Raw genomic sequence first — 24,729 nt, 5'->3', positions numbered from 1 at the left:
CGAATTTCATGGTACACTGATTCATCCATTACCGGATCTCTTAGGTCTTTATCGGATTGCATGTGTATCGTGTTATTTCTTGAAATTTGACACAGCATTTGTAAAAAATAATTGCAATATATGTACATTTCCAGAAAGGAAATTCATTTCTGTGTTTAATAAGACCAAGTTCATGGAAATCGCTGCACAATTGATGAAGTAATGGCTGTTCAAAGCGATGCACCCTATATTCAGGTCATTTTGAGTTGAATACTTTGTTATCTATATATATATAGATTTGATAGTGGAAAATATGTTTTCAGAGAAATCGATTTTTCGTCATAATTTGATTATTTTTCATTAAAAATTATGTTTTCACTCATTAATATCATAGCCACACGCTAACCACATGTGTATTGGACAACTTCAATTGAGTTTATATTTATTTAGAGACAATCCCCACATTTCTGAATATGGTCACCACATGTCTGTTATTCACTAAATGAGTAAAACCAGAGTTGCAGCTGAAATTTCATGCTTATTTTATATGCTACGCATCAATTTGGTTTCTGAGCATTCTTACTTTGTAAAGGACACATAGTACTAAAATATTACATAAATGAACATTATGTTTACCAAACAAAATCTGCAACATTCAAGAAACCATTCGTCTGCACTTTGTCATCACAAAAACGTTATGTACTACTTAAGTTAAGTCTTAACGTGACATTGTTTTGCTTTCGAAAAAAGAAACAGTTGTAAACATTGACACATGTCAACAAAAACAAGAATCGACTTAACAATGATAGGCTTTTTGTATTCAATTCATAGAAAACTATAAATCTTAACATAAATAAAAGTATTTTGCAAAAAACTTTTAACCTATCCGTTACTCACTAAAATCCGCTATACACCAATCAACTGTATAGTGGTCCCGAATATACATGCACTTCGAACTTCGCATGTAGAAAAGAAGTCACTTGCATTAAATTGAATAATATTAGTTCGCAAAAAAAACAGTTCGTTACTTTTTCATGATTATCGCCAGTAAAAGTGTGTTCTACAAGAACATCTTGGATTTCCGTATTTGTTTTACTTCCACACCAATCGTGATACATCGGCTATCTCGGATTCCTCCGTAAGATAGGCCTCGTGGCTAACGGTCGCCATATTGCCTTGTATTACTACTTTACTACCCAAAAGGTTGTCAGTCTATTGTTATGAGGCTATATACGATGCGCGTTGAACTAGCGCCAAACTTTTTACCGAAACTTTGATATTAATAGCACTATTAACGTTCATTTGTGTTGCATTTTGACCTATTATCCAAGCGATTTACTTTTCCATTATTATTTAATCACCCTATCATCCAATTTTTAAGATGAAATTACGGTGTTTACAAAACCAACCAAACCGAAAGTGAAACTAGATGCATTACGTTTCGCAATGTAAACATTAAATATTTGTTCAGTTTGAGGAAGCGAATCGATAATAGACGTTGGAATATGTATGCAATACAGACTATCATTGCCGATTGTAATACTGGCTAAAAAATACCTTTTATGACAGGTCATGTATAGAACGTTAATCAAATAGTGACCATAAATCACTACAAATGTCTGGGTTGTTCATTAATATAATTAATGCACGTTTCTGATCTAATTGCCTGTATCTAGTTGTAATTACCATGATATTGATAAAATTAAAACGTTTTTTTCATAAATTAACATTACATGTTTTATTTTTATCATTTAGGGAATATATAATTGTATCATTATCATCATTAAATATTCTTAAGATCTAAATTATCATGATTACTTTAAAGTAGAATTTTTAAATTTTACTCATTATTTTTAATGAATTTGCACATTTGCTTGATTCAAAATAAAATGTATTAATAAGGGTTTCAGTTGTTAGTTTTAACCCATTTTTAGTTCGATTAAATTTAAAGTACTAACTACGTACATGTATGTAAAATGCTCTTGAGTTCGTTTCCTGGGCCTAGAACCAGTACTTAGGTGTCTCTTGGAGATTTCTTAAGAATGCTCCCACACTGGGGATCACACCAGTGACCCAGAGCATTATACAATTGAGGATGCATCAAGATTAAAAAATGGTACATGTATAAATTTATAAAGAATCAATAACAATCAGAAACTGTGCATTTTTTTCAGTATTGTGTGACAGGATTTGAAGTACAATGTAATTATGTTTTTTTGAAATATGATTTATGTGAATTTGAATAAATATATAAAATTTAGTGATTTTCTCAGACAAAACTGTTTATTACATACTAAAGTATTCAGAATGTATTATTGTAATATTCATTCAAATTTTTTAGTACAAAAAGCACTTTTCCCTGGCATTTGTATTTATAGTACTTACATATTTTATAATTCTCACAGCATTTATAAACTGTGTTCATGCAAGCATGAAACTGGTTTCATTTTTTGAGTATTTAAACAAGAGGGCCATGATGGCCCTGTATTGCTCCACTGCTGAAAAAAGGTTGAAACAAATTTCTCTGCATGTGCAAATACTTAAATATAGGCCCTATTTAAGCACATGTACACTTTTGTGACCTTCTGGGCTGGGTCAAATTTAACCCCAGGGGCATAATTTGAGAAAACTTTGTAGAGGCCTACTATATCTCACTACATACAAAATGTGGTAGCCCTAGGTCCTAGAGTTAAGGACAATAATATTTTTTAAGTTTTCACAAAATAAGCAAGATATAAGCGTATATATAATGTTCAATTTTGTGACATGCGGTTCAGGATCAAATTTGACCCAAAAGGCATAATTTGAACAAACTTGGTAGAGGACTATAAGATGTTACTGCATACCAAATTTGGTAGCCATAGTCCAAATGGTTTTCGACAAGAAGATTTTAAAGATTTCACAAAATAGGCACTTTAAAAGCGTTTATTCAATTTTGTGACCCCCCCCCCGGGGCAGGGTCAAAGTTGACCCCAGAGGCATTATTTGAACAAATTTGGTAGAGGTTTATTAGATGTAACTACATACAAAATTTGGTAGCCCTAGGCCCAATGGTTATGGACAACAAGATTTAAAAAGTTTTCACAAAATAGGCCCCATATAAGTGTATGTTCAGTTTTGTGACCCCGGGCAGGGTCAAATTTGACCCAAGGGGCATAATTTGAACAAACTTGGTAGAGAACTATAACATGTCACTACATACCAAATTTGGTAGCCCTATGCCTTATGGTTAAGGACAAGAAGAGTTTTAAAATGTTCACAAAATAGGCACTATATAAGCATATAATTGATTTTGTGGCCCCCGGGGCAGGGTCAAATTTGACCCCTGGGGCATAATTTGAACAAACTAAGTAGAGGACTATACAATGTCTCTACATACCAAATTGTGTAGCCCTAGGCCTAATGGTTATGGACAAGATTTTTTTTAAGTTATCACAAAATAGGTATTATATAAGCATATGTTCAATTTTGTGACCCCCGGGGCAGGGTAAAATTTGACCCTAGGGATTAATTTTGAACAAATTTGGTAGAGGACTATTAGATGTCACTATATACCAAATTTGATAGCCCTAGGCCGGATTGTTATGGACAAGAATTTTTTTGAAGTTTTCACAAAATTGGCCTTATATAAGCATATGTTCAATTTTGTGACCCTCGGGGCAGGGTCAAACTTGACCCCAGGGGCATAATTTGAACAAACTTGGTAGAGGATTATAAGATGCCACTACATACCAAATTTGGTAGCCCTAGGCCCAATGGTTATGGACGAGAAGATTTGTAAAGTTTTCACAAAATATACCCTATATAAGCATATGTTCAATTTTGAGACCCCCGGGGCAGGGTCAAATTTGACCCCAGAGGTATAATTTGAACAAATTTGGTAGAGGACTATTAGATGTCTCTACATACCAAATTTGATAGCCCTAGGCCCAATGGTTATGGACGGGAGATTTTGAAAGTTTTCACAAAATAGGCCTTATTTAAGCAAATTTTCAATTTTGTGACCCCCAGGGCAGAGTCAAATTTGACCCCAGGGGCATAATTTGAACAAATTTGAAAGAGGTTCACCCCAGGAACATTCCTAAGAAATTTCATCAGAATTGGACCAGTAGTTTAGGAGAAGATGTTTAAAGGAAAAGTTTATGCATGGATGCACGATGGACACATGACCTTTGGCCAGTGGAGCTAAAAATCAAATTAAACATTTAGTTTTGATGTAAAATCAGTTTTTATATGCAAGTGTCTATTTCACTTATAAATTAAAACAGCATATTATTCATTATTGAAAAGATTATTCCAAGCTTGATGTCATATTTCAACTTTGCATAGTGTAGTTAATTGAACATTGTATTGAACTGTATGGGCAGCTATATTTTTTAATTTATGTATGTTGTATTATACAAAATGCATTATTTCTACCACAAGTAGACCATATAAGGCCTACTGCTACTAAATAGGCACTGGTATGAATTTGACACTGTTTTTGATGCTCATACAAAACTTTAATTATTACAACACTTTAGTATATTAAATATTTTCAAGTTTTTGTTCAACATTTTTTGCAAAAGAAAAGAGTGTCTTAATGCATTTGAAAATATACTTAAAACAAACTAAAAATGCATTTTAACATACCTTTTTCCTGGTAAAGTGTATTTGGGATGATAAAAAATACACTTGAAGAGTATTAATGCTGGAAAAATGCAGAAAAAAATACATTTGTTTCTGTTAGAAGTGTGTCTTGTCTGCATTTTTAAGTGTATTAAATACATCAAATGCAGATAAATACAATGCCAATACTGTTACATGTATTGTAATGGACATAAAATGCACTTGTTCTTGTAATTAAATGCTTTAGTGAATTGAAATAACCTTTTATAACGTTTTAACAATTAATAATACCTTTTTATATAAATTTTCTTTTGAAATATGACACTTAATAGATTTTTGCACCACTAGTAAGAGATATAATTTGTGCTCATAATGCTTTATCATTACACTATATAATATCATTTGTTGTATGAAAATTGCCCGTAAAATTCATGTGAAAGCTCAAGAGATTAATAGCAGCGTGCTATACCCTGCTCCTTTTTACATGACTTAATGGTATTTAGTCCCCAATTCTACATGGCTAAGGGAAAATTAATGTTCAGATTTGACAAATAAGTCTTAACTGGGATCCAATAGGCAGACTTTCATATTACTTGTATTTAATTTAAATCATGATCTGAATTGCTCTTTGGCAAATCTTTGTTGGTCACAGTAGTCAACTGAATTTTGTTCACTTTGTAGTGATTATATTTTCTATATTTATCAGACAACATCTTTCTTCAAAAGTTTAACATGATTGCTTGGTCAATTTAGAAACAAGATCAATGCATCATAACATAAAATGAAAATATGTGTAATAGTAAAAATGGCAGCAAAAAAGCACTAGATTATCTGCCTTAAATCTGAGACGATATGTTGATGTATTGGAATTTCTCATAAATAATGTGTTCCATAGTTGTATAATTGTATAGTCGCATGCATGAGTGGTGTCAATGTCACAATACCAAGTAAAGCCTATAATTTACTAAATCAATTTGAAGTTTGATGTGTGTTTTTTTCAAGATCTGTTATATATAATAATATATACATGTATATATATATTGTTGAAAAGTTAACATGCAATAAGTTTACTGTAATTAAGTGACAAATAGTTTTACTGATTTGGTTGGATGCATATATGCAGATATATCATGGTTTGTGCAGAGGACACTAGCAAAAACAAGAGCTGTCTCCGTAGGATGACATACGCCCCCGATAAACGCTTTAATAGAAGTTATGAGCATTTTTTAAAACCTAAACGCCGACCCTAAGTTCAAGGTCAAAGGGGTCAAAATTTGTGTGTGTATGGGAAGGCCTTGTCCATATACACATGCATACGGACAGTGCGATCACTATATGCCCTCCTTTGGGGGCATAAACATGTGTTTCACATTGTTTTGGTAAATTAGTAATGTAATTAAATGAGCAGAATCATCAATTATAAAGTTATTGATTATAAAGTGTTGCTGGCATATTTGATGCATTCATCTAGCTATAAGAAGGTCCCTGTTTTATCCCCACTGGCACCGAGTGAGGGTTCTCAAAATCTTTAAACAATATGAATAACTACATATAGGGTCAAGAGCCTTGTTGATATGGGGGCTAAACACCTGAAATCAAAGCGACCCAGGTTAAAGGCCGAGGCAAAATAAATAAACCAGAGGCCGCATGAGCCTGCTATACTCTGAACAAGTATTGTTTCTTCTCAGAAAACTGGCTTAAGTGTCTTACTAAGCTTTAGACTTTGAGTTTCAGTGCCATCAATCTTTAATAAATTGGTCAAATTAAATAATAATTTGTAAAAAATAAACATTCTGCACAAATTCAATTATGTACTTTACCTGTATGCATGAATCATTTCAGTCTTGATGGTTAGTGAACTATGTCAAAAGCACCATATCTATGAAACACTTGTATTTTGAATAGTGCAATGTTCCACAGAAATGATGCTGATGATAATTCTACACGATGATGAATTATTAGATATATATTTCTAAATTCCATTTCCACCAACAATTCGGTTATTCCACTACCAGTTCACATGCTTCATACACAGTTGAAAATAACACTATTTCACTCAACAACCGTGACACATGTACTAAATTTTTCAACTTTTCGCAATTAAACTTGTCTTCTACTGTTATTGTTGTTGTTGTTCTTTTGAAAGTAGTTCGAAAGATGGCGACCATTAACCCAGAGATTGATTTATGAAATAAATCGTCTGCTGATCCAGAGTGCTTCCACACGTGGATTGAAACTCTTCCGTACAGTACTTCGGTTACTTTTCACTAACATAACACAAATCAATCCTTTAGTTTTCAGACGACACGTACAGACTTAACTACCGTACTGTTTGTGGCAAAACTACGCTTTCTGTACCAACAAAAGAGAAAGTTTGCTTGTCGCAATTCAGTAGAGATATATAAACCAATATTTATTGTTTATTTTATGTTTTATTTCTCTCTCTCTCTCCTTCTCTCTTGTTTGTTTTAAGAAAGATCTATAAGTAAATATTTATTGATATACCTCTGATTCGTATACTATATGTGAGAGTCAAGAACAAATGGCAACCCTGTAAAGAACACTGTTAATGTAATGAATTGTCAACTTAAAGAAGGATTTGTTGGGTACCACATTAGGTCTCACTGAGCTATCTGTTCTGTTCTGTCTCACTGAGCTATCAACGACCGTTCTGACCCATATTTCTGACCCATATTTCTGGTTCCAGCTCATTACGATTCTTTAGCATAACATCGAAGTAAAATGAGGAACCAGCTGTTACTTGCACAACAACATGAAAACGAACAGGAAGCAATTTCTGATCTGGGCCAAATACTAAACTGCTGTTATTGTGAACTGCAACTGAACACAAAGTCTTGGAAATGGAATCAATGCAAAATTTACACGTTGAAAGGTTTGACTTCTATTTATACTTAGAAATATATTTTTTATTTGAAATTAAAATGGACTTATTAATAACAGAGGTTCCTACTTTTGAAAAATGAAATCAATGTCAATGAATTTATCTTCACATATGTGGTATTTTGAATAGTTATAAATTTTAATATTAACAAGGACAAAAATGTAAGACAAAATATGCCCGTCATGTGGATCGAACCATGCGCCCGTATCCACAAAGTTCCTGAGGGAGATTTTCCCCTAAGTTAGTTTAAATATATTCCACCTAATTATATATATTTTCCCTTAGTTTTTAAGATATTCATAGTGCTTTCCACAGGATTTTTGTCAGACGTCCCGGGGCTGATAGGGGGTGACACCCCTCCCGACGTTGATATTTTTTTAATTAGCGTGTCAATTGACGTTCTATGGTTCGTTATAACTCAAAGAAAAACAGCGTCAAACGACGTCATATTTGGTGCGCAATGACTCTTTTAAAGAGTCATTTAAACATATATATTGTTTAATTGTTTTAAAACTTTCCCGCATAGATTGTAAAATCCCGACTCGAACGATTCCCCAATACATCCGTTTCAAGCCGACTATAACTGTATACTTAGTTACTTACTACTTTTCAAGTTTTCTATTTTTTACCCGATAATCCCGTTTATTCCGTTTTAATAAATCACTTTCTGGTAAATATTTACGTTAAAAGCTCTCAATTATTTCTTTTACACAAACCTTGCCATGTTTCTATAGTATCAAATAAATTTTAAATGACTATAGATTTGATGAAATATTTCCTCTGAACACGCGCCAATCCCCTGACGTGTTGTGTGCTTGTTAAAACGCTCAATATACCAATGCTCACCCAAATGACGCGACGTTGTACATGCAGCATAATTTTTGCGCTCTTTTTAATTGAGAAAAAGATTCGACACAAAATAAATTTGCACCGCTTATTTGAAGCAAGAATATTTCAACGTTGCGGTACCATTTACATTCGGAAGTGTGTTTCGGATTTAAAACGCGTTAACATCCACATACGGGAATGGGTTTCGGATTACAAATTTAATTATTCCCATTTGCGATGTAAACAAATATTATTAGTTGCGTTATGAATTCAACGATAATATGTTTAAACACTTTACGAGTCGAATAAATGTTTTGACGGAATTATGCATGAAATTCACGTTGTCCACGAGGATTACGTCCGGTTGCCATCATCAGTCTTCTAAGTAACTGGCTAAGATTTATGTGGCAATTACATGTATCGTCTTTTCCAAAGAACACGCGTAAATCGCCTGACATGATGTTCATGTTTTTATACCACACAAATTACATCCACACTTTCCATGCGATATTCTACATGTCTGCATATTTGTCGCGCGCTTTTTCTTGATACAAAGGATAATACACGGTTTATTTGACGCTACAATTTGTTAATGTCGCGTAAGCATTAAAATTCGGAAGCGTGTTTCGGATTACAAATTGATGATGCTCATTTGAAAATCAAACGAAACATTTACAATTGTGCGTAATAAATTCAACGATTATTTGTTAAAGCGCATTAAGTGTCGAAAAAACGAGGTGAATCAGTTCAATAAATGGACATGATGAAATATACATGTACTGGAATTAAATTGTTATCGCATAAATTGTTACCCGGAGTTATTTGCACAACTTACTCGCCACAAGTAAGTAATTGCTTACCACTTGCAATTAATTTCTCGTATTAATTATGTGTCACACGGAGCGTATATAGAGTCCGTGTGTGTCATAAGTAACACTTGTTTACAGTAAAAAGGTGTGATGATGATGCCCGAAACCGTCTTTAATGTACTGTTCTAGTTACCGGTTTAATATTACGTGAATGATACAACTTAATAATCAAGCTGCGATAAACTCTTACTTCGTGTCTGACGTCAATAAAATGGTTTATGGACGTTTCGTGCCACTACCAGTTCGTGCCACTGATATTTGTGTTGAAAAGGGGTAGACGTTTCGTCTCACTGATAACATATAGGCGGATAGGTGTGAATAATGCCGTATAGGTGTGAATGATATTGGGGTGTATATACATGTAGAAAATTACAACTATGTTGACATTTATAATTATTAATAACAAACAAATAAAATGATTTATCGTTAGTATACTAATATTTGTAAATAGTGTATTATATGCGATGAATATAAAGCATAAAGTGTTGTTATTTTTTATGAATCATGTTTATGTGCTTGTAATAATAAAATAAAATGATTTATTGTTAGTATAAAAACATGTGTGCATAGTTCATTGTTTACTAAATATAAAACCTGAAATACTGTTTTTTTCTATGCTTGAATTGAATGTATTATATACATAAATAATAATATATAACATGAATGAACAATAATACAATTTAAAATAAAGTTGGTCCTTTTCTTTAAAGAGTTAGCTTATGCTTTACCATCGACTTACAAACTTTCAATTAGCCGTATGTGTCTACGTAATTAGCAAACAATTAATTACCGACTCCGGCCTTTAATTTACCGACACGGGCCTTTAATGGCCAATAATCAATCTAGATATTAAAATGTATGCATGCTTTATTTTCTGATATTGTTAATGTCAATTTATTGCAAATGTTTCTATATATTTATGTAATCTCTGCCAACACAAGATAATCCCACCAGATTGGGTAGGATGCATTTTTTTGTTTAAAATGTATGTATCCATTCACTTCTGATGTTGTTAATGTCAATTTATTGCAAATGTTTGAATATATTTATGTAATAAATCTAGATATTGTTAAAATGTATGTGTGCATTCACTTTTGTTTTTAAATTGACTCTTGAACAATCTTGAAATAAAATGTAAAAAATGTTATTTTCCCATTGAACAGATGTTACAATCAAAGGTGCGAAAGTTTTCTGTTATGATTTCACACCTATACGGTATTATTCACACCTACCCGCCTATATATTATCAGTGGGACGAAACGTCCAATGCCCTCCTACACAAATATCAGTGGCACGAACTGGTAGTGGCACGAAACGTCCAGCACCCAATAAAATATTGGCCGATAGTTAACCCCGCCCTCATAAGCATTCGCGTAACCGATTGGACGATGAACATCACAGTTTGGCGACTGGAAAGTTACCTGAGAGTTTCCTGTGATACATCATTGTCAGCATATATGACTGTGTTATGTGGCTAGAATACGGTAATCGATACGCGCGTGATGCTATCTCCTATCAGTGGATTATCTATGACCCCATGTAGTGTTTATAGCGATTACATGCGAAAGTAGGTGCCAAGTGCTCTTTTAAAACAGGGAATATTGATACACTGATAGAGAAACCTTGATTTTTTTTACATTCTCCACTTTCTTTTACTGAAAAATACACTGATCGGAAAATTTCAATCGCCCCGGGGACTCTGATTTCGAAATTCAAGCGCCCCGGCGAAGGGCTGTTAAATGGCCTGCGGAAAACCCTGTTAATTCACTAAGTATTATCCACAAAACAAATTGCCCTTGTTTTGTCTTAAGTCAGCATATAGACTTAAATCTTGTTAAACAAAATTGATCTTGGCAAACTACAAATATAAAAATGTCTGTCCCTGGCAAAAGCTTACATAACCCAGGTCCTAAATTTTGAAGGGTATTTTAAAGTTGTTGATATCTATTCAATGTTATCCAGAAGCCCAGGCAGCCGGTGATTTTACCAGTTACTAACAACCTTGGCGTCGGTTACTTTTCCACAAAATATCAATTAAAACAGCCAAAAAAATGCATGTTTTAGATCTTAGTCGCGGACTACTTTGAAAATAGAATTGTATTGTGAAAATACTGAGCTCAGGCCGGGATTGAACCCACGACCTCCAGAGTGGTAGTCAGACACTTTAACCACGTCGCTAAAGAGCTAGACCAACAGCAAGGCTGTTGGAAGTGACCTTTCTTTTACTACTCTCCACCCCCTTTTAATGTTTCAAGGCCCAGACACGCCCGCTACAGCATGTCTTGCTACCGCATGACCCTTCCAGTAACCATTAAACAGCTCAGACCGACTCCCGCATTCACAGTACCTTTTTACCTCGTCGCCATTATTGTGAAAATACTGAGCTCAGGCCGGGATTGAACCCACGACCTCCAGAGTGGTAGTCAGACACTTTAACCACGTCGCTAAAGAGCTAGCCCAACAGCAAGGCTGTTGGAAGTGACCTTACTTTTACTACAATTGGTTTCTCAAATTTTTAATGAAGAACACTGCCACTTAGATTATATATGATTTGCACGCTTCCGTGATTAAATGCTTGGTTTTGTCAAGCATATATAATTCTGTGTTTTTATTGATTTGTAAGCTTTCCTTGATTTAAAGGGATCTTTTCACGGTTTGGTAAATTGACAAAATTGAAAAAAGTTGTTTCAGATTCGCAAATTTTCGTTTTAGTTATGATATGTGTGAGGAAACAGTATTACTGAACGTTTACCATAGTCCAATATAGCCATTATATTTATCTTTTGACGATTTGAAAACCTAAAAATTATAAAGCGTGCGTTGCAACGCGAAACAATTGAATAATTTGGAGAGTTCTGTTGTTGTCGTTTAAATTTACGAAACAACGAAGATTGCTTATATAAGGTATAAAATACTTAAACTGTGTATACCCGGCGGAATAGCCAAGAGGGCTAATGCATTTTTACTTCAGAATAACTCCAGGACTCCGGGGGTCACTGGTTCGAGCCCTGGTACCGGCTACTTTTTAAAATTTTATTCTTGATTTTTTACTAGAGCTTTTAAGATCCAATGTTTACATTCATCAATATAAAGCATTTAATGACAAACTTCAAAATATTCCAAAATCAGTGAAAAGGCCCCTTCAATGCTTGGTTTTGTCACACATATGTAGGTCTGTGACATTATTGATTTGTATGCTTTCCTTGATTACATCATTGGTTTGTCTAACATATATAGGTCTGTGAGCTGTGACTCTGAAGTATCCGTCTATGCAGATGCCATGCCAGATATAAGAGCTGCAAGTGATATAGAGAGTGATGAATGTGTGGAGGAAGACGATGACTATTATCAGTCTGATAGCTCTGATCACAAAGAGGAAACAATGCATCATCTCTTGCATAGAGATTTAGATATACTTACGTTTCTGTATGGTGACAATTCTGTACAATACAGAAGGTTTGCTGCTTTAGACGAGATTGATGTGGACTTACACATTCCAATAAGATTTCTTGACAGTATTTTTGCTGATGCTTGGAAAGTGAACAAAAGTGAACCATTAATTGTGAGGCTTCATTTGTCCTCAGGTTCATACATTGAGTCATCAAGAATACCAGCCATCGCAGTATTTCAGCCTTTAAATACAAAGAATTTTGGATTCGGCTGTCAAATTCAAAAGATTATTGAAAAATATTTAACTCAGCATTGGGCACAATTATACCATGAATATGAAAACCATTGTGAAAAATTGTCTGCACAAATGGAGGTGGAAGACATGAGTTCTAAGTGTGCTACATCTGTTGCAAAGCTTATTGATATGGGGTTTGAGAAAACAAGAGCTGAAAATGCATTGAATATTGCTGGTGGACACATTATTGAAGCCTCAAATTTACTGTTAGAGCACCCTGATAAATGTGGCCCTGATGTCAATTTAGATAAGTCAGCAATGGGCGCTGAAGACACACAGCTCAAGCATTCCAATGTTACAAGAGACCTGAACAAGTCCGGTTTAGTAAAGAGACAGTCATCACATCCTGGTGGAATCACTAAGGAAAAGTTTTGGAGTTATTTCAAGCGAACAATGAGTCACGTAGGAAGTAAAAGTCCAAGCAAAAGTATGGAGGATTTAAATTTGATGCCTTTACAAACTAAAGATGGATGTGATGTTCAAATTGCACCAAGTATTGCAGATGGATTTTTAGTTCAACTTTTCCGTTATGTTCGACAAAGAATACCAACTGTAAATGAATACTGTGTGATTTGCGATGAAAGGCACATATTTCACAGTAGTGCGATGTTAAAGCCAACCGTTTGCCAGAGGGAATTGTGCGTGTTTGCATTCCAGACACTGGGTGTCATGGCCAATGCTGCTGAAGACATTGCCACAGACGCTGAAGTTATTGACTTGCTTATCCACATGACACGGCTTGCCTGCAAATCAAGTAGACGCGAGCTAATATTTGATCCCTTTCCTACTGTTGTAGATCCTTGTAATCCAAGTGAGCTTTTGTTTAACCCAAAAGAGAAAAACTTCAATGCAGTGCAAAAGGTATTTAGAAAGCACTTAATCTATAATTATGTTTCACAAAGAAGGTCATTTTAAGCTCGAAGAAAACCCGAGGTATTGTCATAACCAGCTAGTCCGCCAACCGCGTCGTGCTAAAACCTTAAAAATGAATTTATTTTCCCAATTTCATGAAAATGCCGATAAAATTCCCAATTCCAAAGCCATGGGCTATCTTCCCAAAAAGGGGAAAAAACCCTGATAGGTCAAAGGTGAAGGTCACTGTGACCTCTCATATCAAACCTTATTATAAGCTCTAGGTCAAAGGTGAAGGTCACTGTGACCTCTCATATCAAACCTTATTATAAGCTCTAGAATCAAAGTGCTTCAACCTACAACTTTGATACTACATATGTAGATGCACATTACTGAGTTCTACTTGCCACATTCATTTTTCGGTCACAACGTCAAAGGTCAAGGTCACTGTGACCTCTACTATAAAACTTCTGACAAGCTTTCATTTATTCAAAACTGCACCCGCTATGTAGTGCTCTTGTTATTTTTATGCTCTCAGCAGGGTGATACACTGTAACTCCAATATAAAGCGCTCCGTTATAACGCTGAATCCAATATAACGCGGAGGGTGCTTGGATCCCATTTTTTCTCCAACCTTCCATTTTATTTCTGATTCAAACCCGTATAATGCAACTTCATGTATTTTCAGACAATTCAAAGATGGCGGCAATCACAGTTATGTTGATTGCTTTATTCAACCGTCCGTTGAACCGATTATAATCGCCTCGAGGTTAAACAACACCAACAGCTAATTGGTGTTAATCTGTTGTGTAATGTCAATAAAGGTGTGAAAAACTCGCGTGTCAGTGTTTATTACATGTTTTCCTCATCAGAGCGGTTCATTGCGATAATTTCCATAAGTTAAGTGCAAGCGGGATAGTTATACAATTCAAGTAATTCAAAACGATTGAAACATTCTTTCTTTTATATGGTTGCAGTTTGACTATATTAAATGAGCGGCTGTGAAATATACTGCCTACTGTATAAAACAACTTTTTCTGTCATTTTATTATCATTCTAGTATTATGTCATTTAATCTCTTTCAGTTCGTGTATAAGAAATTAAATAATGCAGACGATTTATTTACATGCGAACGCAGTGTACCGGCAATTGTTAACAGAGTTTCACTTTCATTTTCGCGCGGTATCAGAAAGTCCCCGGAAAACACGTTTTTTGCATGCGTATGACGTAATATAACAATTTTTTGAGCATGAGTCGTATTGCATTCAATCTAAATTTAAAGTTGCTCGTCCAATGAAATCTCTGCCCCATAATGCACTGTACTCTTAACACTTCTGAAAATGGCATATATGCGTACGGTTGTGTTTACGAATTTCTTAAACATATATCGTCATTAATGTTCAAGATTATTATTTTTAAGTGATGTTGCAATTTTATTGGATTATCGGATAAATGTGCACATAAGAAAAGCGGTATGTATACTGTTATCGATACGATTCGGTTTATATGCATGTATTTGCGTCAACACGGCATGGCAATATATATATACATGACCTATATTATTGGTTATTCTATACCTGTTTTGTTTATAGCGCCCTGCAGTAAATGAGCTCAAAACCTATAACGCGGATCCGTTATAACGCTGTTTCGCAGCTTGGACCCCATTGACCGCGCTATATTGGAGTTACAGTGTAGTTCTGACCATTTTTAAAATAACGACCGGATTGAGTTTAGCAGCAATACACAACTTTTGTACTAGCACATGTGTTGCAATCTTACCAATCAATCCCACTAAATCATCTAATGTGACGTTTACCTTATATTGAAAATACTGTTAAACAATTTCATTCATATTTACTAAAATACATTGTTAAACTATGGAAACATATTTGAATTTCCTTGTCGTAAAACAGGCAACATAATCTTGCTCTTTAACACGACCATTACTTGTTACTGCAGTAACATATGATAATATTAGTCCAGTATCTCTAATAACAACAAAAATATTGGCTGTTTAAAACTTTTGACTCAATTTGAATGTGTGAATTTATTTTATGCAGGTGATTGACAGTATTCCTGCTATGGACAAGATGATCGGCAAGTCTGCTTCACTGAAGAGAGATATGGATGCAACCAATCCATTTATGTATCCATTCGTACAGTGGATAATAACAAGCAATAGGTTGATTTTTGTTAACTCCTACTTTTTAAATATTTGCAAGTTTTAATAACAGCGAAATTTCTTCCCCAATTGGGAAAAGTACCTGTGCCACTTAGTGAGGAAAACCCTGAAATTGGGAAAATTCTCGTCTGAAATCTTCCAATTGGGAATTATGTGGGTTTTTTTAATTGCTTGGTGTCAATAGCACAAATCAACTCAAATATTGATTTACATTTACTTTGGCTTGAAATGTTCAGTGTCAGTGCTCTTTTTATGTCCCCCACTATAGTAGTGGGGGACATATTGTTTTTGCCCTGTCTGTTGGTCTGTTGGTCTGTCTGTTGGTCTGTCTGTTGGTCTGTGTGTTGGTCTGTCTGTTTGCGCCAACTTTAACATTTTGCAATAACTTTTGCTATATTGAAGATAGCAACTTCATATTTGGCATGCATGTGTATCTTTTGGAGCTGCACATTTTGAGTGGTGAAAGGTCAAGGTCAAGGTCATCCTTCAAGGTCAGAGGTCAAATATATATGGCCAAAATCGCTCATTTTATGATTACTTTTGCAATATTGAAGATAGCAACTTGATATTTGGCATGCATGTGTATCTCATGGAGCTGCACATTTTGAGTGGTGAAAGGTGAAGGTCAAGGTCATCCTTCAAGGTCAGAGGTCAAATATATGTGGCCCAAATCGCTTATTTTATGAATACTTTTGCAATATTGAAGATAGCAACTTGATATTTGGCATGCACATGCATCTCATGGAGCTGCACATTTTGAGTGGTGAAATGTCAAGGTCAAGGTCATCCTTCAAGGTCAGAGGTCAAATATATGTGGCCCAAATCGCTTATTTTATGAATACTTTTGCAATATTGAATATAGCAACTTGATATTTGGCATGCATGTGTATCTCATGGAGCTGCACATTTTGAGTGGTGAAAGGTCAAGGTCAAGGTCATCCTTCACAAGTTCAAGGTCATCCTTCAAAGTCAAACGTCATATAGGGGGACATTGTGTTTCACAAACGCATCTTGTTATTTTTCAACTTGCAGATAATGCACTTTTGGAAGAAAATGGAAGAAATTTTTCTTCTCTTTGGCAATTTTTCAGCAGCAATTGGGAATTTTGTAGTTTTTCTTCTATTGGGAAAGTACCTTTTTCGGGTTCTTTATAAAGAAGGGAAAAAATGGCTGAATAAGGAGACATGTTTTTACCAATTTGGAATACCATTAAAGGGTTACCCTTTGTTTGTTATGTATTTACCAAATAAATATCAGGTACATGTACTAAGTCTACTCCAAATTATTGCCTGGATGTCTTCAAATTATGCAGGGTAGTACATTTCAGAATAATGCTACAAAATGGACATACACATCAGAAGTTGTTTTAATACTCTGGTAAATATAATATAACAAAAACTACGAAAAACGCATTTTCACATAAATACTTTTAAAGGACAATGGGATAGAATTATGTATGAACCTTTTTTCACCCGAGGTCAAAGATCAGGTCACTGTTACTAAAGATTAGTATTGTTATAGATCAAAATGTACATAAGCCTTTACCATATTTTTTGTTTCTGGTTACATGCCTTACAAAGGAGCGTTTTTTGTTGTTATCACTTTGAGCTCTTGTATTGTCATTGTAAAACCTTAATTATACCCCCATTACCATTGGCAATGGGGCTATATAGGAGTCAATTTGTCGGTCTGTCTGTCGGTAGGTCGGTCTGTCCCGAAACTTCATCCGATCTTCACCAAACTTGGTCACAAGTTGTTTCTAGATGATGTCTAGGTCAAGTTTGAATATGGGTCATGCCGGGTAAATAACTAGGTCACGGGTTTACTAAGTGTGGTTTAAACCGAAAGTTTGTCCGGACCAAAACTTTGTCATTTATCGTTAGATTTTAAAATTACTTGGTACATTTGTTCACCATCATTGGACAGTGTGTCTTGTGAAAAAAGGATGTCGATATCTCCAAGGTCAAGACTTTATCATTTATTGTGAAATTTCAAAATCATTTGGCAAATTTGTTCACCATCATTGTACGGTGTGTCGCGCGAAAGAATTACGTCGATATTGCCAAGGTCAAGGTCACACTTTGAGTTCAAAGGTCAAAAATGGCCATAAATGAGCTTGTCCGGGCCATTACTATATTGTTCATTGTGAGATTTTAAAATCATGTGGCACATTTGTTCACCATTATTGGACGGTGTGTCACGCGAAAGAATCACGTCGATATCTGCAACGTCAAGGTCACACTTAAAGTTCAAAGGTCAAAAATGGCCATAAATGAGCTTGTCCGGGCCATAACTATGTCATTCGTTGTGAGATTTTAAAAATACCTGGTACATTTGTTCACAATCATTGGACGATGTGTCATGCGTGCGAAAGAATTACGTCGATATCTCCAAGGTTAAGGTAACACTTGGAGTTCAAAAGTAAAAAATGGCCATACATGAGCTTGTCCGGGCCATAACTATGTCAATCATTGTGAGATTTTAAAATGACTCTGTACATTAATCTTGTTCACAGTCATTGGACGGCATGTCATTCGAAAGAATTCAAAAGTTCAAAGGTCTAAATGGCCATAAATGATAATGGCATTATAATTCTTATAAATCGCCATACATTTGATTCTCTTGTTTTGTGAAGACAGCATGCAAAATAGTCTGTGTCAATGCGGCACGTGGGGGTATACGTCACGTCTGTGACAAAGCTTTAGTTTGCAGTGAGCTGATCTATGTGCGATATTCTCAATTTCAGGTCTTAAATTGTGATTGTTAAGCGTAACAAGGCAGTGTGCTGATCTATGTGTGATATTTCCACGTTCAGGACTTTCATTGTGAATGTAAACCTTCATTAAGCAGTTTTCTGATCTATGTGCGACATTTGGACTTTTAGGTCTGTCATTCTCAAGCCTAACTAGGCAGTGTGCTGATATTGTCATCTTAGGTTTTAAATTCTCATTATTAAGCCTAACTTGTTAGTGTGTGACATTATCTTCAGGTATTGAATTTTAATGTTTATGTTAATTCGAACTAGGCAGTGTGTGAACTATGTGTGTGACATCCTCAAGTCATTCTGAGGTTCTATATTGGCATTCTAAAGCCTAAACAGAATACTTATTTTCGTGTGACATTGTCACTTTCTGGTCGCACATTATCAAGCTCTCACAGGAGAAGCAGTTGCCGTTCATGAATGCACCTCACCAGTTCCTGCTTATTTCTAGTATGATATTGTCACAATCAGGTTGCACATTGTCAAGCTCTCACAGGAGAAACAGTTGCCTTAGATGAACACGCCACACCAGTTCCTACTCTACACATATCTAGTGTGACATTGTTACTGTAAGGTCGCACATTGTCAAGCTCTCACAGGAGAAGCAGTTGCAGTTCATGAACACGCCACACCAGTTCCTACTCATTTCTAGTGTGACATTGTCACTTTCAGGTCGCACATTGTCAAGCTCTCGCAGGACAAACAGTTGCCGTTCATGAACACGCCACAGCAGTTCCTACTCTACTCATATCTAGTGTATTGTCACTTGCAGGTCGCACATTGTCAAGCTCTCACAGGAGAAGCAGTTGCCGTTCATGAACACGCCACAACTAGCCCTGCTCATTTCTAGTGTGACATTATCACTTGCAGGTCGCACATTGTCAAGCTCGCACAGGAGAAGCAGTTGCCGTTCATGAACATTCCACACCAGTTTCTTCTCATTTCTAGTGTGACATTCTCACTTTCAGGTCGCACATTGTCAAGCTCTCACAGGAGAAGCAGTTGCCGTTCATGAACATTCCACACCAGTTTCTTCTCATTTCTAGTGTGACATTCTCACTTTCAGGTCGCACATTGTCAAGCTCTCACAGGAGAAGCAGTTGCCGTTCATCAACACGCCACAACAAGCCCTGCTCATTTCTAGTGTGACATTGTCACTTTCAGGTCGCTCATTGTCAAGCTCGCACAGGAGAAGCAGTTGCCGTTCATGAACATTCCACACCAGTTTCTTCTCATATCTAGTGTGACATTCTCACTTTCAAGACGCACATTGTTAAGCTGTCACAGGAGAAGCGGTTGCCGTTCATGAACACGCCACAACTAGCCCTGCTCATTTCTAGTGTGACATTATCACTTTCAGGTCGCACATTGTCAAGTTCTCACAGGAAAAGCATTTGCCGTTTTCGAACATTCTACACCAGTTTCTTCTCATATCTAGTGTGACATTGTCACTTTCAGGTCGCACATTGTTAAGCTCTCACAGGAGAAGCAGTTGCCGTTCATGAACACGCCACATCTAGCCCTGCTTATTTCTAGTGTGACATTGTCACTTTCAGGTCGCACATTGTCAAGCTACCACAAGAGAAGCAATTGCCGTTCATGAAAACGCAACACCAGTTCCTTCTCATATCTAGCCCACCTGCAAAGGAAATGGTTTTTCATGAAGCCAAAAAGCAGTATAACAGTACATTTGCATTTCACGGCTCAGCTATTGAGAACTGGCATTCAATTATCAGGTTTGTAGTTCTTAATTAATGTGTTACTTCAATGACAGATGTGGCTCTTAACTTATTTTTGCACCGAGTTTGACAGAACTGGAATAAACATTCAGTCTGTATTCAAAAAGATACTGTTAGTGACAGAAAAATTAAATATATTTATATGACAGAAAAAATAAATGTCTTATTCTTAATTCAAAGCAGCGTAAGAAAAAGTTCATTATTTGTATGCCCCTCTTCTGAGAAGAAGGGGAATATTGTATTGATGGATGTCGGTCGGTCTTGTCTGTCGATAGACCAGTCTGAATGTCGGTATGTTCGTTTCTAATCAATACCTCATCAACGAATTGACCGATTCACATGTGCATTGGCCTTGGAAACTTGTTGACCCCTATTGAAATTGGGGTCATTAGGTCAAAAGTTAAGGTCACTATCCCACTAAGTCGGTTGGTCTGTCTGTCGGTATACCAGTCTGAATGTCGGTAGACCAGTTCGTTTCCGATCCATAACTTGTCAACGAATTGACCGATACTTTTCATGTGAATTGGCCTTGGAAACTAGATGACCCCTATTGAATTTGGGGTCACTAGGTCAAAAGTTAAGGTCACTATAACACTCAGTCTGTCTGTCTGTAGACCACTCGGAATGTCGCTAGACTAGTTCGTTTCAGATCCTAAATTCGTCAACAAATTAACCGATTGGCTTGATACTTCACATGTGCATTGGCCTTGGACAGTAGATGACCCCTATTGAAATTGGGGTCAGTAGGTTAAAGGTTAAGGTCACTATCACACTAAGTGTGAAAATCGTTTCCGATCAATAACTCGTCAACAAATTGATTGATTGGCTTCATACTTCACATGTGCATTGGCCTTGGTAAGTAGATGTCCTCTATTGACATTGAGGTCACTAGGTCTAAGGTCAAGGTCACTATCACACTTAGTGGTCTCCGATCAATATCTCGTCAACGAATTGACCGATTGGCTTGATACTTTACATGTGCATTGACCTTGGTCAGTAGATGACCCCTATTGAAATATAGGTCACTAGTTCAAAGGTTTAGGTGACTATCACACTGAGTGTAAAAATCATTTCCGATTTATGACTCGTCAACCAATTGACCGATTGGCTTGATACTTCACATGTGAATTAGCCTTGGACATTAGATGAGTCCTATTGAAATTTGGGTCACAAGGTCAAATTTCAAGGTCACTATCACACTAAGTGTGAAAATAGTTTCCGATCAATAACTTGTCAACGAATTGACCGATTGGCTTCATACTTCACATGTGCATTGGCGTTAGACAGTAGATGACCCATTTTGAAATTGGGGTCACTAGGTCAAAGGCCAATGTCACTGTTACACATTAAGAGTACAATCGTTTCTGATCAAGAACTCGTCAACTGATCCGGTTGGCTTGATACTTCCCATGTGCATTAGCCTTGGATAGTAGATGACCCCTATTGAAATTGAGGTCATAAGGTCAAAGGTCAAGGTCACTGTAACACACTAATTGTGAAATCGTTTCCCATCAATAACTCGTCAACTGATGCACCGATTGGCTTGATACTTCAAATGTGCATTGGCTTGGACAGAATATGACCCTAATTGAAATTGGGGTCACTAGTTCAAAGTTCATGGTCACTGGAACAATAAGTGGGAAAGTGTTTCTGATCAATAACTCGTCAACGAATCGACCGATTGGATTGATACTTCCCATGCGCATTGGCCTTGGACAGTAGATGACCCCTATCGAAATTGGGGTAACAAGCTCAAAAACAAGGTCATTGTCGTAATAAGTGTGAAAATTGTTTCTGATCAATGACTTGTCAACGAATTGACCAATTGGCTTGATATTTCTTATGCGCATTAGCCTTGGACAGTAGATGACCCCTATTGAAATTGGGGTCACTAGTTCAAAGCCATGTTGTTGTTGTTTGTTTTTTTTTTTTGGGGGGGGGGGGGGTTTGAAAGACATTGAATGATCAACACTTATTTGTACAAGCACTAATACAGGTTTTATTGACTTAAATAAAACTTATTTCTTTAAACAAAAGCAGTTTTTAAAGCAATAAATACCAAATTTATGTGTATTGTTTCAATTTTCATCTTTGTCTTCAGACAAGGGCTTATAAACGCTTCGGGGACAAAATTTCAAGTGAATGGAGCAGCTTACGGTCAAGGAATATATCTGAGTCCAAATGCCTCCACGTCGATGGGTTACTCGCAAATGGTGGGATATAGCAATCCAAAGGACAAGAAGTCGAAAACTGATGGCAGCAGATTTTTATCGGGTGATAACATAAGGTGTATTGCTATTTGTGAAGTGGTCCTTGGAAAAAACCTTAAAAAGAATCAAAGCATCTGGGTGATGCCAAATCCTGACTATGTCTGCACAAGGTTTTTCTTTGTGTATGAAAATGGAACAGCGCCAGACAGTAGCGTTGTAACAACAGATCTTAAGATCTTGGAACAGTTGAGACAGGCCTGTAATGCCATCTGACTTCAGTATCATGCCACTATGCTGGCTGTTGGTGTAGTTACCTATTATTGAACTTTTGCAATGAAAAACATATGTATTCTTATTGAAACTGTGATAATCAACCTATAGTAGCTTTTTGGTTTGCTTCCATGTTGAATATGTATTTTAAGCTTACCTGAGCAATGCATTTAGTAAGCATTTGTGTGTAAAGTGTTTGTTATATTTCTTAGCTGTTGTTATGACTATACATACAACTGGTCTCGTCAATCAAGGTCGACAAATAAATGATCAAGTAGAGAAGTAAATTCTTTTACGTATCTATATATTAATCTCCTTTTAAATCCATGCGCATAAAATTGCCAGATGCACAAGATTCAGAATCATCAACAGCGTTAACGGTTTTTGACCTTCACTTTTTAACAAAGTGGTTGTTTTTTTCTACAAAAGGGACACTTTTCCTGTCGCAGGACTTGTATTGTTATTGTCATGTTTTTTTCCGCAATTTTTGCACGTCTTTCTCGTCTTTGGTTTGACTGCTTTCTAATCAGAATCATAAATGGTAAGTTTGAATGGCCTTGTATTGCATACGTCGCGACGGACGTTTCACCCCCAAGACGTTTCACTCCCAAGACGTTTCTCCCCCAAGACGTTTCCTCCCCAGACGTTTCCCCCCCACTTTGGTTTAAGTGCAGACGTTTCCCCCCCACCCCCCACCCCCCCCCCCCAATAAATGTATGATTGTTTGGTTGAAGTTTATTCTTGATTTATTATCAAAATAATTATTTTGTTTATGAAGTTTTCAATTAACTTTATTTATGAAGCAGCTTGTTTGATTATTTTTTTGGTTTAACTGTGAATGTAATGCATGTAAGTCATTAGTGTTGAGGAACTGTAGTTGTTTGTTGTTTTTAATCCAATTAATCCAATTAAATAGGGTCAATTGGTGAATTGATTAAATGGTTAAATCGCATTTATATTAATTTCAAAACTGTTTTCCTTGTAACAGTTAAATATGATAAATAAATAAACTATAATTGTCAACAATTTTAATTTTTTTCATGCATTTATATGTATGTATATAATAAAATGATTGGATGTCACTGATATTTTAATTTTTACTAATAACTAGTTCAGACTTTTTCATAAAATTGTATACTGTTAAACAAACTAATTGTATATTATATAGTACACTATGTTATATGAGAAATGGTGCTGAAAATATAATACGATGTAATAATTGGATTATCAAAGTACGAGACTTACTTCAAAACACTGGTTTAAAGATGTTTGGATGTACTCAGAATCAGTAAATGCAAATGTATTTATTCCTATATTTAAAAATAGACTAATTGATATGTACATAGGTTTGTGGCTAAATGATTTAAACAGTAAAAGTTCATTTACCTTATACAAAGAATTGAAACATCGAATTGAACTATCTGATTACCTTAACATAATCCAAAACTTTAATTTAAGAAAATACATATTAAAATTAAGACTTTCGTCCCACATGTTAAAAATTGAATCTGAGAGACATACAAATATTTCTAAAAACGAATGCAAATGTAATATATGTAACTCAAATGATATTAAAGACGAATACTATTTTGTAATTGTATGTCCTCTTTATACAGATATAAGGAAAATGTATATTGACAAATTCTATTATAACCGACCTAGTATGCATAAATTTATTCTTTTGTTAACAAATATTAAAAACCTAAGTCCTAAATAAACTCGCGATATATTGTAAAAATGCTTTTAAAATGAGAACTGATATATTGAATGCAAACGTTGAGTAATTCGATGGCCTGAGTGCATTTTAACACCTTTTTATGTACTAGTTTGGTCACTTTCGCATT

General features: G+C 35.6%; 2 protein-coding genes across 5 annotated transcripts in view; one reads left to right on the top strand and one right to left on the bottom strand.

Annotated features, from left to right (window-relative positions):
- The window catches only part of LOC127838402 (box C/D snoRNA protein 1-like), a 380,290-nt gene that overhangs the window by 20,333 nt on the left and 335,228 nt on the right, over positions 1-24,729 (bottom strand). Inside the window, exons 1-2 of one of the 2 annotated variants that reach the window (XM_052366131.1) lie at positions 6,813-6,842; positions 1,008-1,083 (exon numbers count right to left, since the gene is read on the bottom strand). In XM_052366131.1, coding sequence (XP_052222091.1) covers positions 1,008-1,015 — 8 coding nt within the window. In that variant the 5' untranslated portion in view covers positions 1,016-1,083; positions 6,813-6,842. Of the gene's footprint in view, positions 1-1,007; positions 1,084-6,812; positions 6,843-24,729 lie in introns of those variants that run through there. The other variant, XM_052366132.1, reaches the window with a different exon arrangement.
- On the top strand, positions 7,324-23,184 carry LOC127838397 (protein mono-ADP-ribosyltransferase PARP6-like). Of its 3 annotated transcripts, none has more exons than XM_052366115.1 (5): positions 7,324-7,480; positions 12,424-13,732; positions 15,784-15,905; positions 20,223-20,402; positions 22,507-23,184. In XM_052366115.1, exons 1-5 carry the CDS (start codon positions 7,449-7,451, stop codon positions 22,886-22,888), a joined length of 2,025 nt encoding a protein of 674 aa, XP_052222075.1. In that variant the 5' UTR covers positions 7,324-7,448; the 3' UTR covers positions 22,889-23,184. The 3 variants fall into 3 exon arrangements, with proteins under 3 accessions (XP_052222075.1, XP_052222076.1, XP_052222077.1); XM_052366116.1 differs by lacking the exons at positions 20,223-20,402; positions 22,507-23,184 and adding exons at positions 19,439-19,536; positions 19,635-19,920; XM_052366117.1 differs by lacking the exons at positions 20,223-20,402; positions 22,507-23,184 and adding an exon at positions 19,733-19,918.

This window comes from Dreissena polymorpha, chromosome 7 (assembly GCF_020536995.1).
Source record: "Dreissena polymorpha isolate Duluth1 chromosome 7, UMN_Dpol_1.0, whole genome shotgun sequence".
Lineage (NCBI taxonomy): Eukaryota > Metazoa > Mollusca > Bivalvia > Myida > Dreissenidae > Dreissena > Dreissena polymorpha.
The sequence above is the reverse complement of the archived record's forward strand: the minus strand, read 5'-3'. Positions and strand labels throughout refer to the sequence as shown.

Excerpts from the sequence above, each read along its gene's own strand:
- LOC127838397 (XM_052366115.1), top strand. The coding sequence starts at position 7,449 with ATGGAATCAATGCAAAATTTACACGTTGAAAG. Across the intron at positions 7,481-12,423 it reads CAAAATTTACACGTTGAAAG|GTCTGTGAGCTGTGACTCTG; the intron begins GTTTGACTTCTA and ends TAACATATATAG. Across the intron at positions 20,403-22,506 it reads AACTGGCATTCAATTATCAG|ACAAGGGCTTATAAACGCTT; the intron begins GTTTGTAGTTCT and ends CTTTGTCTTCAG.